Source organism: Populus trichocarpa, chromosome 18, assembly GCF_000002775.5.
Source record: "Populus trichocarpa isolate Nisqually-1 chromosome 18, P.trichocarpa_v4.1, whole genome shotgun sequence".
Lineage (NCBI taxonomy): Eukaryota > Viridiplantae > Streptophyta > Magnoliopsida > Malpighiales > Salicaceae > Populus > Populus trichocarpa.
The window spans coordinates 3,178,691-3,198,275 of record NC_037302.2 but is presented as its reverse complement, the minus strand read 5'-3'; the positions used below and the strand labels follow the sequence as shown (position 1 = coordinate 3,198,275).

The 19,585-nt window shown below is 34.0% G+C and overlaps 1 protein-coding gene, 1 non-coding gene and 1 pseudogene across 2 annotated transcripts; 1 reads left to right on the top strand and 2 right to left on the bottom strand.

Annotated features, from left to right (window-relative positions):
• Window positions 1–1,064: 1,064 nt before the first annotated feature.
• On the top strand, window positions 1,065–3,470 carry LOC7462933 (pentatricopeptide repeat-containing protein At1g08070, chloroplastic). The gene has a single exon (XM_002324199.4). The coding sequence runs from the start codon at window positions 1,116–1,118 to the stop codon at window positions 3,330–3,332; it is 2,217 nt and encodes a 738-aa protein (XP_002324235.4). The 5' UTR covers window positions 1,065–1,115; the 3' UTR covers window positions 3,333–3,470.
• A 10,682-nt stretch (window positions 3,471–14,152) lies between these two features.
• On the bottom strand, window positions 14,153–14,234 carry TRNAS-CGA (transfer RNA serine (anticodon CGA)). The gene has a single exon. It is a non-coding gene; the product is annotated as a tRNA-Ser (tRNA).
• A 1,361-nt stretch (window positions 14,235–15,595) lies between these two features.
• Window positions 15,596–17,411, bottom strand: LOC7458967 (probable beta-1,4-xylosyltransferase IRX9L; annotated as a pseudogene).
• Window positions 17,412–19,585: the final 2,174 nt, after the last annotated feature.

The window sequence follows — 19,585 nt, the reverse complement described above, 5'->3', positions numbered from 1 at the left end:
TGCCCTAATTGAACCATTTATTGCTGGCAGTTCAAGATTATTTTAAATTTAATTGAACCATTTAAGTTCTTGTTAGAGTCAAAGGTTTAGCGGTTTGTTTGGACCTCTAAAAACACCCAATATTAATCACATGCTTTTGATTTTTTTAAAATTATAATATTTGATCATGTACAGATTCAACGCGGATGTGTTTTAGAGTGGGTGTTGTGTGGTTGAAATCATGTTTTGCATCAACCACGGCTTTAAAAATATTTGATTATTCAACACATAACATTTTTATTTTAAATTTAATTGAATCATTTAAGTTTTTGTTTGAGTCAGAGGTTTTGAGGTTTGTTTAGACCTCTAAAAACACCAAACATTAATCACATATTTTTGATTTTTTTTAAATTAGAATTTTTGATAGTACAGATTCAACATAAATGTGTTCGAAAGTGGAATGTTGTGTGATTGAAATTATGTTTTGCATCAACCACGACTTTAAAAATATTTGATTATTCGTACTATATATATATATATATATTTCATGAATCTCGTTGAAAATTTTCTTTTAAAATATTGATTAAGAAAAATTATAATTTATAACTTTTTTTATACATACTTTTTGAATTCATAACCGTAAAAATTACTACAATATCAAACATATACTCCGATGAATAATCATTTCTTGAGAGATTATTTAACTTTTTTTTAGCTAAAAATAAGTGATATTCTTCTTTATTTATATGTGACTTTGTACTATAGTGCATAATTATTGTATGGATTAGTAGAATATTTGTAGTTAATGTTGTTGTGCATGCAACCATTTTTATGTAATAGAGTAATTAAAGATGGTGAACGGTACCAAATTAAGAAATATATGAAAAAATAAATAATTCAAAAATTAATTAGACATGATTATGATATATAATTTAAAGCCAAGAAATAATTCATGAAAAAAGTAGTTATTTATCAAGGGCAAAATAAAGACATTTTAGAAGCTATAGAGGTAATATTGTCAAAGCTTAAACTATGAGGGTGAAAGTGAAACAATAATAAATCTACAAGGATAAAAATCTGACCTTCTTCATGTTTGAAAATTTTGAATAGAGGAACTCCAGTTTCACAAACTACAAATGAAGATGGTGGCATTGGCTTCACCCGTAAGTACTCTCCAAGCTCTTTCCTTCTCTGATCCTTCTCCGCCATACAAACTTGTCCATGACCATCCTTCTCTAACTCTCCTTTCCAACTGCAAAACCCTCCAGACTCTCAAACAAATCCACTCCCAAATCATCAAAACTGGCCTCCACAACACCCACTTCGCTCTTAGCAAGCTCATCGAGTTTTGCGCCGTCTCTCCACATGGTGACCTCTCTTATGCTCTCTCGCTCTTCAAAACCATTCGAAACCCCAATCATGTGATTTGGAATCATATGATCAGGGGTCTCTCATCGAGCGAATCCCCTTTTTTAGCTTTAGAATACTATGTTCATATGATTAGTTCTGGTACAGAGCCGAATGAGTACACCTTTCCTTCTATTTTCAAGTCATGCACCAAAATTAGAGGTGCCCATGAAGGGAAACAGGTCCATGCACATGTTTTGAAGCTTGGACTTGAACATAATGCCTTCGTACATACTTCGTTGATTAACATGTATGCTCAAAATGGTGAATTGGTTAATGCAAGATTGGTGTTTGATAAAAGTTCTATGAGAGATGCTGTTTCTTTTACTGCTTTGATTACTGGGTACGCTTCGAAGGGTTTTTTGGATGAAGCTCGAGAGTTGTTTGATGAAATTCCTGTGAGAGATGTTGTGTCGTGGAATGCTATGATTTCTGGGTATGCTCAGAGTGGTCGAGTCGAAGAGGCAATGGCATTCTTTGAAGAGATGCGTAGAGCAAAGGTTACACCTAATGTGAGCACAATGCTTAGTGTCCTTTCGGCCTGCGCTCAATCAGGATCTTCTCTTCAACTGGGCAATTGGGTTCGGTCTTGGATTGAAGATCGTGGACTTGGATCAAATATTAGGCTTGTAAACGGACTTATTGACATGTATGTTAAATGTGGAGATTTGGAAGAAGCCAGCAATCTATTTGAGAAAATACAGGATAAGAATGTGGTCTCATGGAATGTTATGATTGGTGGCTATACTCATATGAGCTGTTATAAGGAAGCCTTGGGGCTATTTAGGCGAATGATGCAGTCGAATATAGATCCTAATGATGTCACTTTCTTGAGCATTCTTCCGGCTTGTGCTAACTTGGGTGCGCTTGATCTTGGCAAATGGGTTCATGCTTATGTCGACAAGAACATGAAAAGTATGAAAAATACTGTTGCCCTATGGACAAGCCTCATTGACATGTATGCAAAATGTGGTGATTTAGCGGCAGCTAAACGAATCTTTGATTGCATGAATACTAAAAGCTTGGCAACTTGGAATGCAATGATATCTGGGTTTGCCATGCACGGGCACACAGATACGGCTCTTGGGCTGTTCTCAAGAATGACTAGTGAGGGGTTTGTACCAGATGACATCACTTTTGTTGGCGTGTTAACAGCTTGTAAGCATGCTGGTTTGCTAAGTCTTGGACGCAGATATTTTAGTTCAATGATCCAAGATTACAAGGTTTCTCCAAAATTGCCACACTATGGATGCATGATAGATCTTTTTGGTCGAGCCGGGTTGTTTGATGAAGCAGAAACCTTGGTGAAGAATATGGAAATGAAACCAGATGGGGCCATTTGGTGCTCTCTTCTTGGAGCTTGTAGAATTCATAGACGCATTGAGTTGGCTGAATCTGTTGCCAAGCATCTTTTTGAACTAGAACCTGAAAACCCAAGCGCTTATGTGCTCTTGTCAAACATCTACGCAGGAGCTGGTAGATGGGAGGATGTAGCAAAAATAAGAACTAGGCTAAATGATAACAGGATGAAGAAAGTTCCTGGTTGTAGCTCTATTGAAGTAGATAGTGTGGTGCATGAGTTTCTTGTTGGTGACAAGGTCCATCCCCAGAGCAATGAAATCTACAAGATGTTGGATGAAATTGATATGCGTTTGGAGAAAGCTGGTTTTGTACCAGATACGTCAGAGGTGCTCTACGACATGGATGAGGAGTGGAAAGAAGGGGTCTTGAGTCATCACAGTGAAAAGTTGGCCATTGCCTTTGGTTTGATCAGTACAAAGCCAGGGACAACAATCAGAATAATGAAGAATCTTCGCGTGTGTGGAAATTGTCATTCTGCCACCAAATTAATATCAAAGATCTTCAATAGAGAAATTATTGCAAGAGATAGAAATCGTTTCCACCATTTCAAAGATGGTTCTTGCTCATGTAAGGACTACTGGTGAAACATTTTTGTAAATAATATCTGAGAAATCAGGAAAAGTGTGAATAATTTGTTTGTATTGTAATGTAACTGGACAGATTTTCTTCAATACATGTAAGATGTTGGATACACAGATATAATTGCTTCTTTAGATTAATTACTTGATGAACCACAACCAAGGTCTAAGTTCACTGTTAGTAATTAGAAGCTTAGAAGTTCAACTCATGCCAAAATATCGATAATCAACAAAACTGGAAACTACTGAAGGTAACAAAAAAAAATTCTCAGACAAGAGTATGTTTGATCAGTAGGTTACCATCTTAAACGAACACATCAGTTTGTTACCAACTTGAACAAACACGATGTGTTGGGGACAAACAGAGCATTTGAAACCGTTGTCTTATACAAGGCAGTGGAAAAAAGGTTGCTGTTACCTTCACTATATCTGACCTGGGACTGTATTAAAAGCTTAAGCCATGGATATAATTGCTTCTTAGATAACGAAGGCATCCAGAGCATTTGGACCGACAGGTCCTCAAGGTGCATGCAAACAGCGGTTGGCACCCACACCATGCCATATCTCTCTCTATTTCTAGGTTGTGAAAGGCGAGTCCTTTTGTAAAACGAAAGCACGAGCCAACTAGGCTATAAACCAGGGGGATTGAATAATGGAACGAAACTGTAAATTCCATCCAGATCAATGGGAACTAGAAGAGCATGTCAGAGGGACTGTGAAGCAGATGTCTTGCCTATCCAAGTTGTAAACCATGGTCTTCCTCCAACCTCCATCTCTGCCATGTCTGGTAATCTCCAAAATTACCTACATACAACAAGGATGAAAGATTAAGAATTTAAGCCCATAATATGAACAGAAAAAATAAAAGGAACAGCCTTAAGCTATCAACGGTAAGTGTTCGCATCAAGTCATGTTTGTAAAACGCAGATCACAGAGCTAGTTAGTTGCCGGCAAGACTGCAAGATCAAAATGGCATGACTACATTTGAAAGCTATTATTGTTGCACAGCTAAGTTTTAGGGTTCTTGATCTCATGTTTCATATCCAGTTGATTATTGATACCACAGAAAATTGATTGCTGAGGTTAGAATCGTGCCACCTAAACTGGGAAAGTGGAACACAAGTTGATAAACGGACAGAGGTATCGCAAGTACGAAAAATAAGACTAACCTTCCCCCTAGTTCTGTACGTGTTAGTAAGTATGTCACTCCTCCGTGTTAGCAGAGCATGCAAATTATAGATAATGATTATGGTTGTATTTTAAAGTATTTTTTGTTTATAAATATATTAAAATAATAATTTTTTTTATTGTTTTAAAAATTATTTTTGATATCAGCGCATCAAAATAATTTAAAAATATCAAAAAAATATTAATTTGATAAAAAAAACATAAAATATTTTCAATTTTTTAAAAAATTATTTTTAAAATATAAAAACAAATTATATAACAACTACAAAAACAGCTTTCTTTGGAATTTTTTGATATGTCACGGCAGAGGGTTTTCTCCCTAGGCAACATGTGCGGTGTAATTCCCTCAAGTTGGGCATCAATTTACTCTTTTATTCTTGATTTTCATTGATCTTTTAAAATTTTACAATTTGTTTTTCTTCAAATTTGATTCATATTATTTCAATTATTTCAATTGATATTTTTTTATTTGAATTATTTTATAAAATTAAAATTTGTTTTTAATTTCAACCTACATTAATTTTTTAATATATCAAATTTGATCACCATTTTTTTTATTGTTATTTATTTTATTTAAGATCATTTATAAATACGATTTTTTTTTATGATTTCATCCTTCTTGAATTTTTATTGCTATTTTTTTTTGCTTTGTCAATTTTTTTTAAATTGATATTTTTTTCTGATTTCATCTTTCAATATTGAATTGAGCTTCTTGATTGAGTCTAGGTCTACAATTTAACGAGTTGTAAATTTGAGAGATTAACCCAAGTTTAAAAAATTCATCTAGGTTCATTTGTCTTTTTTTTCTTTTTTGAAACTCATGTTTTTTTTTATCCTTCGGTATTTGATTTAATTGGAGATTGAGTTCTGTTACTTTTTTATTTTTTTTTCTAAATGATTTTTTATTAATTTTAAAAATGATATGGGTTATTTCGAGTTTTTTATTTGTTATTTTTTTTGTTAAATTTAGCTTTATTTTAAAAATAATTTTGATTTTGAATTAAATTAAATCAATTGCTTAAATGCAATCCCAAATTCACACGAAAAAATTGATAATGAGGAAAAATCGTTAGACCTAATATCATCTATTGTATGTTGAAAATAAGAGCCAGACATTTGTTGTCTATATAATGCAGCAACCACAATGAAACTTTGTATATTAACCCTATTCTGTTTGGGAATGCGGTGCAAATAGTATTCTTTTAAATTTTGAATTTTTTTTAAATGAAATTTTTTTTATATTTTCAAATCGTTTTAATGAACTAATGTCAAAAATTATTTTTAAAAAATAAAAAAAATTATTTTAATGTATTTCTGAGTGAAAAGTACTTTGAACCACCATCACTACCACAATCCCTCGTAACCCCTGGAGCAAGAAATGGGCACAAATCAAATGCAAAAGATCCATATTCTGTATATTTTATTTAATGATCTTGTAGCTTTGTCTGCATCCCCAGGGGAAAGAAAAGGAAAGGATGGCTAAAAGAAGGAAGAGTTATGAGCTATCAATAAATAACAAGTTTATTTCACTACCACAATCTTTGGATTTACCAACGTTACAGTTTTAAAACCCGAACCGGCCCGGCGGGTCGACCCGAGACCTGGCCGACCTGGGCCTGGGACCAGTTCGGGTAGAGGTAAAAACCCGCTTGGGAGTTGGCCCGGTGAAACCCGATCAACCCGACTGGTCGACCCGGACCCGGACCCGGTCCACCCGGGTAAACCCGACTGTTTTATATATATATATATATATATATATATATATATATATATATATATATATATATAACGACGTCGTTTTTGGCTTTAACTTTTTACTATCAATTAACCAAACCGTTTGCATTGCAACATGAAGACACACAGAATCACAATTCACAGAATTAGAAAACCTAATCTCCATCTTCAAAGTTCATAGCCATATCAGTTGCAGAGAAATTTAAGCTACATGCAAGCCATACTAGGTAAGTCTCCGTCTCTCTTTTTGTTAGAATAACAAGAAGAGGCCTTCAGCAAACTCTAAATTTGTTTTTGCAAGGAGTTTGTGTTCTTTTCTTGATTTGGCTCTCTTTAGTTAATATCTGCAAATCAATGTCAGATGAAGTTGTTGTTACTTATTTCTCTTTAGTTTTTTGTTTATGAAAGCAATGGTTTCATATAAGATAGTTTTTTGTTTCGCTTCGGTTTTCTTCTCTCTTAGATTTCTGTTCTTCACTGGTTTCATTTCTCTTCATGGATGTAAGATAAGTTGTTTAATTCACTGGCTTTATGTTTATGTAAGATAGATTTCTGTTCCTTACCTTATTTCTGCCCAGTTTATATGTCAATCCTTTTTTGTTCCTTGCTTGTGTTTTTCTTGAATCTAGGCTTTGTTTCTTGCCTTGTTCATGTTCTTGTTAACAACAGATTGAGAGAATCTAATCATCTATGATTATAATCAGTAGATGATTAGATCCAAGTGGGTTTAATCAATGAAAACCAAGTAATAAAACTGATGTGATTATAGATGCCTAATTGACAAGGAAAAATGCATCATCAACTGCGTATAACACAGATTAGAAAGGCAGGCAGAGAGTGGTAGATGGATGGGTGGATGGATAGAAAGAAAGAAGAATTACGATGATTAAGATTAGCAGCAATAAAAATTGAGGTTAATAGTAGGAGTAATTAATGGGGAGAGTAAGGGATGGAAAAAATAGCAGAGACCTTGGTATCGAGCATGACAGCAGAGAGGATGTTGGTGTTTTGCATAGCAGGGGATTAAATAAGGACAATTATAATATGCATCACTTACACACTGAGTAAAGACATTACTTTGTAATCTTGCCATGTTAGCATTCCTTAAGGGTTGTTGCTAACCAATATTTTAACTAAACTATATGCTTGTTTTATTGTTAATTAGGTGAATATAATATGATAAATATAATATAGATTTTTTTTTGGGTTGACCCGGGTCAACCCATCTGACCCGTGACCCAATCATTATACTGAGTCGACCACCGGGTCAGGTTTAAAAACTATAACCGACAGAATTTTCCTTCGGTATTTGTACTATCATTCCATTGGTAATTAATTTACCAACGAAATCACCGACGGAATAACTTCGTCGATGAATCTTTCATTGGTAATTGTTTTTCCGTTGGTAATAAAAAATATTATTACTGATGGTGCGCAAAAAAAAATTATCCGCTCAATTCCGCGGAAAAAACCGTATGTAATTTTGTCGGTAATTATTTAAAAATATTTTTAAAAAATCCATTTTACGAAACTATAAAATAATTAAATTAATATAAATCAACACTCTATAATACTCAAAACGATTGGAAAAAAGAAGAAGAAAATCATATGGAAAAAAAATCCTACAATAATATTCATACAATTATTAAGAACAAAAACAATTAAAAATAAAATAAAAAAACAAATATAGTGAAAAAAACATGAAAAAAGAAGAAAAAAGAAAAATCTTACCTTAACGTGGTTGCAAGTGAAGCTAAAAAGAGAGAAAAAAACAAATTCGTAAAGTATATTAATTAAAAAAACTAAGAAGAAAAAAGAAGAAAGGAGAAGAATACATACCTGAGCATGGAGAAGAAGAGAAGGAGTTGAGGAGAGAAGAGAAAGAAATGGATATTGATGTTTTTTTACATACGTGGAAGAAGAAGAAGAAGAAAGGAACCTCGTCTGTTGTGAAATTATGGATTCTAGGCTTTTTATTGGGGCGTGTTACCAACGGTTTTACCGACGGATAATTAAATATTAATATTTTTAATCATTCCATCAGTGATTTCGTCTGTAATATGTAATTTAATTTTTTAATTTAATCAAAAAATTTCAGAAACCGTCAAATAACATCGATGACTTTTCAATCCGTTGGTGATTTTGTCCGTAAAGAATAGTAATTAATAGTGCAATTGGAAAGTGAACAGTTCCAGAGCTCTCTGAAAAATATCGCCGGAATTTTTCCGTTGGTGATTCCCTCTGTAATTGACATGATGAACAGTTTCACAGTTTACCAACGAAAATTCCGTCGGTAAAATCCGTCGGCAATTTACCAACGAAAATATTCTCTCGGTATTTCCATTTGTATTTATTGATTTTCTGGTAATTTTTATAACATCAGAACAATAGAATCTCTCTTATGTAGTCAAGCTAAGAAACCTAGATGTTAATTCCTTGTTAAATGACAAAACATAAAATTCTAAATAAAAATTATGCATGACAAATCAACAGTAATCTCAAGATTTATGAGGAACAGGACAGCATTCATGGAATGCATATCTACCTGAGGAGGCTGCACGTCTTTCTCAACCACAAAAAGTATTCTCCAACATCAGCTCATGCCTACCTTTGCGATAATTAAAAAAAATATCACTTAGACTGAACACACAACTTCTTCTGTTAGATCAAATGAGCAGGCACTTAACGTCACAAAAGCTTAATCTGTTGTGGAAGGATTCATAGTAGTTTTTCTTGGATAGCATATTTTTAAAATTAAATTTTTAGCCTAAATCCATATTTAGAAGGCCGAAGGTAGGGTGATAATCCAAATGATAGGAGGGTGGGGCTTATCGTCCATACCCAATATCTAAATGCTTGGCAGAATGCCAGGCCCAGATGACATAAATCTGGCTTGTTGCCATGTCTAACATCCTTGGTTTCATCTATGCGTTGAGTAGACATGGATCTTACGAGCTGTCAAATCCAATATCCCTATGTTCAGCTATGTGCTGAGCTTAAGTACGCATGGGTTTAGCGAGTTGTCAGACCTAACATCCTTGAGTTCAGCTACGCGCTGAGCCATATAGGTTTAGCAAGTTGCCCAATGTCTTTAAGTTTAGCTATGCATTGAGCTCAAATGGACATGGGTCTTATGATCTATTAAACCCAACATCCTTGAGTTTAGCTACACATTGATCCCAAGTATATATGGGTTTGGCAAGCTACTAGACTCATTGCTTGTGGGCTTAGTATTGTGCCAAGTCTAAATGGTATGAGCCTAACTAACGATCATTCTAGGCCTCATGTTGGCCATAAAGTTTTGTTTGTTTATTCTTATGACTTTTAACATAAAAAAATTAATGTCAAGAATACTCATCTCTCTACATTCTTATGTGTATAAAAGTCTTCCAATGTCTTAACATATTTCCATCAACACTAATATTGTGTAATGGATATTTGTTCATTAATATTAATATATATTGTGTAAGAGATATTTATCTCTTATTTTCATTAATGTTATCAGGAGAAAATAACACTTCAACCCCTTAATTCAAGCAACATGACAAGGTTCAGAGGTTATTTATACCTCCTGAATCACTCAGGTCAAGGGTTCATAATTTTTATTCTCTAAGTATTTATAATTTATAAATTCTCATATTTATCATACCAAAACAAGAACAAACACTCTTATTCCAATAACAAACATTCTCTAACATGATTCATTAAACCAATTTTATACAAATCCATACTATCTTATGTTATTATATTTTAACTAGAAAAAAAATATAGTAATATTCGAACTCATAATCTTTTAGTTATCTTTTAGTTAGTAAAAAAAATAAATCATATTTAACTTAAAAGTTGAAATTGTTTGGTGAAGCTAGAGAGATGATTTTATATTATTCCAAAGTTATGAGATTCTTAACTTCAGTATTGGAAAATAAACTTGTCATCAGCAAAATGGTACCTGCACATTCAAGCAAATCATTCCATCGGAAAATATCACAAGATGTAAATCAACAAAATTATAAAACAATTCCCAAATTTAATCTATAGTATTAATGTTAAGATCACAAAACTAATTTTACCCGCTATGAGGAGTTCGGAGATCTTTATTAGGAGGTGTAGGCGCACGTAAACAGGACTGACAGAACCGGAAAAATTTTCAGTTTCAACTGTCAAACCTTCCTTATCAGAATCCGACAGTAGTTGAGTACTGTTTGGTGATCGGAATCTTTGTAGCTTCAGTGATTTTTCAACTGGAGATTGACGACAAGGCTTACTAGCTTGAAGATGATAACATAGGGAGAGTAAAGCACGCTTATTGTTTCCATCACAAAAATGTCTTAAAGATTTGTTTTGCTTTTGCTTTGCCAGAAGAAGAAGATGCTGGCTGGTCAGAGTTCGCGGCAAAATATGAATTTGATAAACAGAAAAGATAAGGTAACCGTTTGTTAGGGCACGCACGGACCCATATGATATTCAAAGCTTGCTTTGCTGGTTTGTTTTTCCTTGGGACTAAATAAAAAATTATCATGATAACTTAAAAAAAAATTCAAAAAATAAAAAATGATATTACTCAATTCTCAACCAATTAAATATGAAAAAATAATAAATTGATTAAAAATAACAAAAAAACCTTAAGTCAACCCGAGTTAGCATGAAAAACTTGTAACTTGGGTTATAAAGACCGAGTCAACCCAAGTTATAAGAGCTGAGTCAACATGGATTAACTCGCCAACCCCGCAACCCAAGTTATGAGATCGGGATAGTATAATAGAAAAGAAAAGAAAAAAAATCACAAAGCTCATTTTCTTAAAAAAAAAAAAAAAACCAATGTCGTATGATGAAATTGGCAAAGAAAATACGTAAAGAAAAAATAATGTCAACCCGCATCAACTTTTCAAACTCGTGACCCGGGTCATTAAACTGGAAACGCTCTGTTTGAAAAAACCATGAAATCTAATTCCTAATCAATAAAATATTAAAAGATAAAATTGAAATATAATTATACAAAAGGATCCTAAAACTAAAAATAGAAATTAAAAAATAAGAATCAAAGTTGAAATAAAAAAAATTAGACGACAACTATAATTTTTTTTATTGAATGGTGAAATTGAAAAGAAAAATCAATTTAACAAAAGGACCTAAAGAAAAAAACTATCAAAAGAATGAGGGTCAAATTGAAAAAAATAAAATATTACGAATTGGGATTAAAGGATGAAATTAAAAACAAATCAAAATTTTATAAAAAGATCAAGAACAAAAATTAAAAATAAAAAAAATAAGGACCAAAGTTAAAATCTTAGTAAATAAAAGGACAACTCTGAAATTTAATTTGAATATGAAAAACTTATTTGTTGTTGTCAATCGTCATCCCACCACGAAGAAGATGTTGCAATAATTCTAATGACATGATGTAAGGGGATTTTTGGATGGTGAAGGCGCCACCTGAAGAGCGCAAGCCCGCACGCCAACCATTTTTTTAAAAAAAAATATATGTTATAATATTAAAAAATCAAATTACTTCTTAGTCAACTTGATTATAACGAAAAACTAGTATGAAAATATATATAAAAAAAAACCCATAAACACTAGTTTTATAATTTTTACTCTCAAGAATATTTTAGTTATTTTATTATGCTTTTAAAATATAAGAAACTTATTTATTCAAAATCAATTTGATAATAACTCATGTAACTTGTAAAAAGATTTTATTTCCCTCAATGTTTCACCCATGATGTGCAGTGTTTTCAAAGTACTTATTAGGTTTTGTTAATAGGAGTATTGTTTTTATATGTTTAAATTTTTGTCTTTTGTACTTTTTTTAATAAATTGAAAGTGATGAAGTTAAATATTGTTATTAAATCTATAGGACTGTAATTTATGTTTAATCTAATAAGATATTTATATAAAAAAATGATTTGGAAATAGAAAAAGTATTAGAAAGGTGAAGATATATTGTTGTTGACGTAAGGAATATTGTTATCTGCAAGCATTAACCCAATATTGATGCAAGGAATGTTATATATATATATATATATATATATGATCTGTTCACATAATTGATGTTTTAATGATTTGATTATGATTCATTAATTTTCACAAAGTTTATGATTAACTTGTTAAAAAATAATATAAAATTATTTTTCGAGATTAATCTAATAATTCAAGTTTTTAAGTTGAATTGATTTTTTAATATGATATCATAATTTTAATAATCAAATAGTTACGAATTCGAATCTCACTATTGTTATTTTAATTAATAAAAATTATGCACAACTTGAGAGAATATATTAAAAAATAATATAAAATTATTTTTAAAACCTAACTTAATAGTTGATTAATCTTTAACTAAACGTATATCAATATTTCCATTATAAATTGCATATATTAAATGAATTTGATTTTCATAGTGACATATAATGGAAAAATTCATCATATTTGTAGTAGGAGAGTTTATTGGCTATATATAAAAGTTCATGATTATTTTAATTACAAACCGATGTAGTGGAAGAGGGTCTAAACATCTGGAAATATATCAAACTCAGTCCAAGCTCTGCACTCTTTTTAATTTTTCATATATCACCTATCTAAAATATATTCTCAACAAGGAAAAAAAAAATGACTAAGCATCTAAAACATGATTACCAAAACATAAGTAAGAAAAAAACAATCTAATTCTGGCCAAATTCAATAAACTTAAAGACATGGCATGTGTCTGGATTTCATTATTATTGTGTTGAACTAGAAAATCACTGATGATTCGGATCTCGTTATTTTCTAAGTAGAAAAATGTCTCACTAAGCACAGCATGAAAGAAGGGAATTAATTCCTACTGACATGGAGGAATCAAGATACATACAGAACTGATATATAGCTGCTACTCATTCTCCGCATTGCGCCGGCCGATTGCTTGAGCAGTTCCGAACATGTCAAAACATGAGATGACTTGAAAAGCTTCATGCATGATATTCTTCAAGTCTCAACAAGAGGTAGCTAAAACTTCTAAATGGCTCAAAACATGCCGAGCCTTCACTTTGATTTCAGAAACCATGCGTTCAAATAAAGGTTTTGAAGCCAACATGGCTCCGATGGCATAATACATGACCATGCAGACGAGTAGAGCAAACCCCAGCTTAAGATTTTCCTTTAGAGGCACAACGAACCGAGAAACGAAAGAGAACACATCTTGAAGATCGATTATGGCAATGGAGAAGAGTGTGAGAAAGAATGCAAGTAAGAGGGCATTCAAGATTGCAAAGATGATAGCTCCTACTACACAAGCAATGAAACAGCCATAGAGGAATGCAAGGAGGATTAGGTCCAAGTTAGGCACCATATCACTAGCTAGCTAGTAATGTCTGATCAGATAGCTAGGAGTTGTGAAGAAATTTTATTTCTTTAGAGGAAGAAGAGATGGGAATGAAGTGAGGAGCACTCATTCTATTTTGCAAGAAACAGATATGTAAAGTGAATTTTAGCACCTTTTTATGTTGTTCTACGAATCTACAGTATATTTCTTTCGAAACCAAAAAAAAAAGATGTAAATAATATATATTATTGTAGTGTAAAAGGGTGCTTGTGAGTATAATAATGGATGTTTTATAAAGTATTTTTCGTTCAAAAATATATTAAAATAATATTTTTTATTTTTTAAAAATTATTTTTGATATCAACACATCAAAACGATATAAAAATAAAAAAATAATTAATTTTTAATAAAAAAAATTAAGTAAACTAGAATGATATTCCAAACGAATGAAAATTTTAATAAAAGAAGAGGTGTGCCAATATCGTGGAGAAATGTATCCTTTTTTTAGAGACAAAGAAAGGAACATATTCCTGAATAGCTTGCGAGAAGCAAAATTATAAGAGATCCAAACGACCAGTAGCGTCATAGCTAGGTAAAAGAAAAGAGGCGTCGACAGCAGGATTCGAACCTGCGCAGGCAAAGCCCAACAGATTTCGAGTCTGTCTCCTTAACCACTCGGACATATCGACGTTTAGATGACAGGTTGTCTCCTCCATATTATTTAATGGTTCTTAATACAATCTATTTACCTACACTGGTCACTTGGTCTAATCACAACGGCTATGAAATTCTTAATCTCGCAAGCAAATTCAATGTTTTTACTTTACAACTACATTTTCCGGAGCACCTTCCATCCTTTGGAGTGTGAAAGATTGCAATAGCCCTTGACTTTTGTGTTCATAACTTGCGTGATCGCTCTCTTAAATGACATTCGAGGCAGAGTACAGAAGCTCGTTGCATCAATGGCATGTTGCTGCATATAAAGAAAAGAAAATTCAAGGAGAAGCCTGTACAGTTGATCAGACACTGGCAGGTACCAAGTAAATTTCCCAAGATTGCTTCGAGTTTTGCACGCAGGATACCTTGAGCGTTAAAGAAAATATGAAAAATGTTGGGGCTATGCTTGAACTCGAGGATGGTTTACTCTTTCAACCATCCGTTCCCTAACCAGTTTGATTCTGGATGCATCCCTCCTATGGCGCGCCAATAATTATCAGAAAATGTCAGTGGCAGAAAGATAGAAAAAAGAACGAGAAACAAACCATGAAGGCATAATACACTAGCTCAAATGTTACATGATGCATTTTGTTTCAAAGGTAAAAGGTGCGTGCATCTCGTTAGACAGAATATGTTCCATTTCCATCCTTTTTTGCAGAGCACTTGAAATGTCAGGCGGCACAAGTTAAATCAAAGAAATGCTCCCTGTACGTTATCAGTAAGCAGGAGACGGATTCCAGCTGAGGCTTGCTAACCAATCGGAGGTGATATACTCCCTAGAATGTGAAATTGAAGCTGCAGATGCCAGGCCATGACTCCTGAGCAGTCCTCCAGTAAGCCTTCCATTTGGCTTTCATGTTCCACAACTTGCTCAATAAATGTGCAAACCTGCAAGAGCAGGCAAGTGGAGTTAATTATTGGAGCCAAAGCCCAGTATTAGTAGCTAATTGTTGGATGGAGAATGCGTCCCATTTTTTCCAGGAAAAAAAATGAAATAAGACAAGGCTGGAAGAAAGAAGGATATATCTTCGCTGAAGATGTGCTTGAAAATGTTTCTGGCCTTTATTGATTATCTTTATGGAGGGCAATGCTTTGGTCTGTATCACTATTACCCGACTAAAAGTAATAAACCCCTGATAGTGACAAATTTGCCAAAAACAAGCTTCATTCTTTTAGTATATTTTTTCATTTTCATACTTGTAATAGTGGAAGAAGGAGGCCAGAAAATATACAGATTATTCATTTTTACTGGAGCAGAAGCAACAGCCATCAAGCTGCAATGTAGAGTACTGAAGGAATAAGATGAGAAGGAAAGCAAGAGGTACTGACCTGAATAGCTTGAAGGCAAACCCTGACATGCCAGCATCGAATCTCTGAAATCTTCTACTTGATTCATTCACATGCCATCCAATAGCTTGAGTTCCATTACAAATGGAGCCCTCCACGAAATCTTTGTTTCTGTTTACTGTTAACTTGGCAACTGTCCATGTTCTGAACTGCGGCAAGGAAAAAAGGCGTGAACTCTCAACAATATCCGGAGAACCAGATAGTTACGTCATAACTAACATAGAAGTCAAGAATATCTTCTGATTCAATTCCAATGGAACAACCACTGTACTCCATTAGAGAACTGAACAACCAGAAACTGTATCCATGATTTCAAACATACTGAGCACCAGCAAAGGCTGCGCAATATTTTCATAGTGAGTGCAAATTCACATTTGAGACCCCAAATCCTCATCTTCAGAAGAGTGATAAGCTAATAGAGATATCATAATAAATCCCATCCCTTAACTCCTGTTCCTTCACTTGTGGCTCCAGTGTGGTACTATTCTCAAGTCCTCCGCTTTCTGCCATTATTGTTGCATTTCTTGTCATATCTTGATGCTTATTAAAGTTCCCAGTAACAGATACCACCTCAAACGAAAACGCTCGTTGCTTTGAGATTGGATTCACTGATAAATTCATCGAGACAATTGGGGTTAGTCCAACAAAACCCCAATCACAAAACAAACGAAGAAATGGGAAAGGGCCCTCTTCCAAACTTGCCCCTCGGGTTTTGACCTCTCCAAAGGTCTTGAAGATCTTGGTGAAAAAACACCATAAACAAAGGCTTGAGAATCTGACGGACCGAAAATTGATGGTAGCAATCCACCAGAAGAGGGGTAGCTCTGGGAATAAGAGGACTTGGACAAAGGAGAAGCCACTTGACAGGCTTCCCCGTTTAATAAGGTTCCAGCTCTAGGCACAGGAGACAATGTTCTCCTTATAGATGCCATCCAAACTAATCCAGAGGAATATCAACCTTGAGATCCACCTCCATACGATTTCGAATCAGTACTGCAGTTACTAGAAAAGGAGCATCCAAATCCACTTAAAGGCTCATTGTCCTTCCAACTGATTACGATAAATATAAGGTTTGAAAGCCGATAAAGCTGTTCTCTTTCATACGTTTGCTTATAATCTTAACAACTGTCTGGAACCCAAAATAGAACCTTTACTAAACACGCAGAGCCAAGCAAAAAATCTTGGATTTGCCAAAATTTAAAACATGTCTCCGATGTTGCAAAAAGTTCATGGAAACCAAAGTACATATAACCACCCCTTCAAGCATAGCAATGCAACTTTCTTTTGCAACCTTAAACAATGTCATAAATAGTAAAAACCAAACCCCAAAAATGCAGCTTTACAAGTCAGTGATCTACAATGAGCCCCCAAAAAAACATCTTCACCAAAACAAACACAAAAACCAAATTTCTACTAACTACATACCCTTAAAGGATGGAGATTGATGCTCAAAATGCTTGATATTAATCACTTAAATGAAATGGGTCATGAAATTACCGCAAAATGGGTCCTGGATCGTAGAAGCTAAAGACCACATTTGTTTTTCAAGATTTTACAAATACCCTGTTTTGGTTCTTGTTGAAAAGTTTCACTTAGAGGGCTTGATGTTTTCAAGGGTTGAGAAATTAATAGAGTGAACAGAGAAAGACTTGAATTTTGAAAATGGAATAAAATTATAGGAATACCAGTGGATTTAGACAAAGGTGTGAGAGAGTAATGGCGATGCCAAGGAAACAACTCTCATACAAGAGAAACAACTCATCTCCCCCTTGAACACAGCCAAGAAAAAGGATCCTTCTTTTTTAGGCTCCACAGGAAAATAACAATATATATTTTTTAGCACGACTAAGCGAATGACCCCTCTTTGTTTTGTTCAACCAAGAGAATTATATATAAATGATGTCATCTCCATTAAGTAAAGGAATGATCCTCCTCCATTGGATATGGTCAAGGAAAAGATCCTTCTTCCTTGGATTCAACCACAGGAACGACCATTTTACCTTGAACACGACAAAAGAAACAACTTTTCTCCCTTTAGCACAACCAAGAAAATGATGCTATTTTTATTGGGCATGACCAAGGGAATGACATCATCTCTCTTGAACATAACCAAGAGAATTACCTTTCTTCCTTAAACTCAAGCTAAAAAACAACTCATCTTCCTTTAAGCACGACCAAATAAATGACCCATCTCCCTTGAGCTAAGCTAAGGGAACCACCCTTCTCCCTTGAGCAAGGCCAATGGAGGGACCATTTTCCTTTAGGCACGACCAAGGGAATGACCCTTCTCCTTTGGACATGACCAAAAGAATTACCTTTCTTCCTTAAGCTCAGCCAAGAAAACAACTCATCTTCCTTTGAGCACGACCAAGTAAATGATCCATCTCCCTTGAGCACGGCTAAGGGAACCACCCTTCTCCCTTGAGCAAGGCCAATGGAGGGACAATTTTCCTTTAGGCACGACCAAAGGAATGACCCTTCTCCTTTGGGCTCGACCAATGAAATGACCCAACTTCTTTGAGCACGACCAAGAAAAGGACCTACCTCTCTTGAGTTTAAACTAGGACGGACCCAATACACTTTGGTAACATTAGTTTAGTAAGTTTGTTGAACTCAACAAAGTTGGTTTCATTCAAAGGATGAGCCTGACTCCCTTAGGCAAGCTAAGGGACAAACCTAGCCCCCCTAGGCATGACCAAGGGAAGCACCCACCTCCCTTGTGCTCAACTAAGAGAGGACCTACCTCCTTTTAGCTCGGCCAAGGGAAGGACCCCTTGGGTCTAGTCTAGGGTAAGAATTCGGCCTCTATGGGCTTAGCTACTTTTTTAAATCCTACTCTTCCTACATTCTTAGGTTTAAAAAAATCTCTCAAGGGCCTACCATATTTTTTCCTCATTAAATGTTATTGGGTCAAGATAACATTCTAGCCACTCCTCTCCACAAAAGGATAAAACTTATGGGCAATACGTATCCCATGAATCCTTCAAACTCCAGGTTCATAATCTTTGCTTTCTCAATATTTTTAGCATACATACTTTCAGGGTATATCTTTCTAAAATATCGTTGTATCGTCTCTTTCTAAAAAGATACTTATTTAAGTATTTGAGAGTCCACAAATCTTAAAAATGGATATTTTCTATGTTCCAGCCATTAATCACCTTAACCTACCAGGCAATAATTACAAGCTATCATGCACCTTAGCTAGAGAGAATAGATCAGATTGTTAGAACTAGAAGATTAACTAATTATTCAACACATAAACCTTACTTCTAAGCTACTTGGGTTTTTTCGGACATCATCATCTTGATATAAGCCTACTTTCTATTACATTTGTTGTTATTTGATGTGGTACTTTTAATCTATAAGTTTGTTCAAACCTATATAACTAGGTATAAAATCATTAAAAAAAAAACTATTGCAAAATTACTTGCTCACTTACCATCTAGTTCAGTTGCATAATTATTACCGTGGGTGGTGTTATTTCATTTTCTCATCACCATTACTACTACAACTACTAAAAACTATTATAAAATCACCTGCTCACTTACCATCTAATTTAGTTGCATAATTGTTGTCGTGGGTGGTGATATTTCCTCTTCTCATCACCACTACTACCATTATTAAAAACTATTATAAAATTACATGCTCATCATTTAATTCGGTTGCATAATTGTTATCGTGGGTGGTGTTATTTTCTCTTTTTATCATTACTAGTACCGCTACTATTATTATTATTACTACCATTACCACTACCACAATAACAACCACCACTATTGTCTTTACCATTACTTTCCATGCATTCTTGAAACATTACCTATTGTTTTTTTTTCTTGCATCACATCTTTGAATCAACTAAGATCTTGGACACATACATGATTGTCATTGCTTGTTATGAGGCATGGGTCTGGTTATAAAGAGTAAAATTAATGACCTTTGGTGCAAGTTCTTCTGTTGGCATAAAGCGAAGAAAAACTAG

Excerpts from the sequence above, each read along its gene's own strand:
- LOC7462933 (XM_002324199.4), top strand. The coding sequence starts at position 1,116 with ATGAAGATGGTGGCATTGGCTTCACCCGTAAGTACTCTCCAAGCTCTT.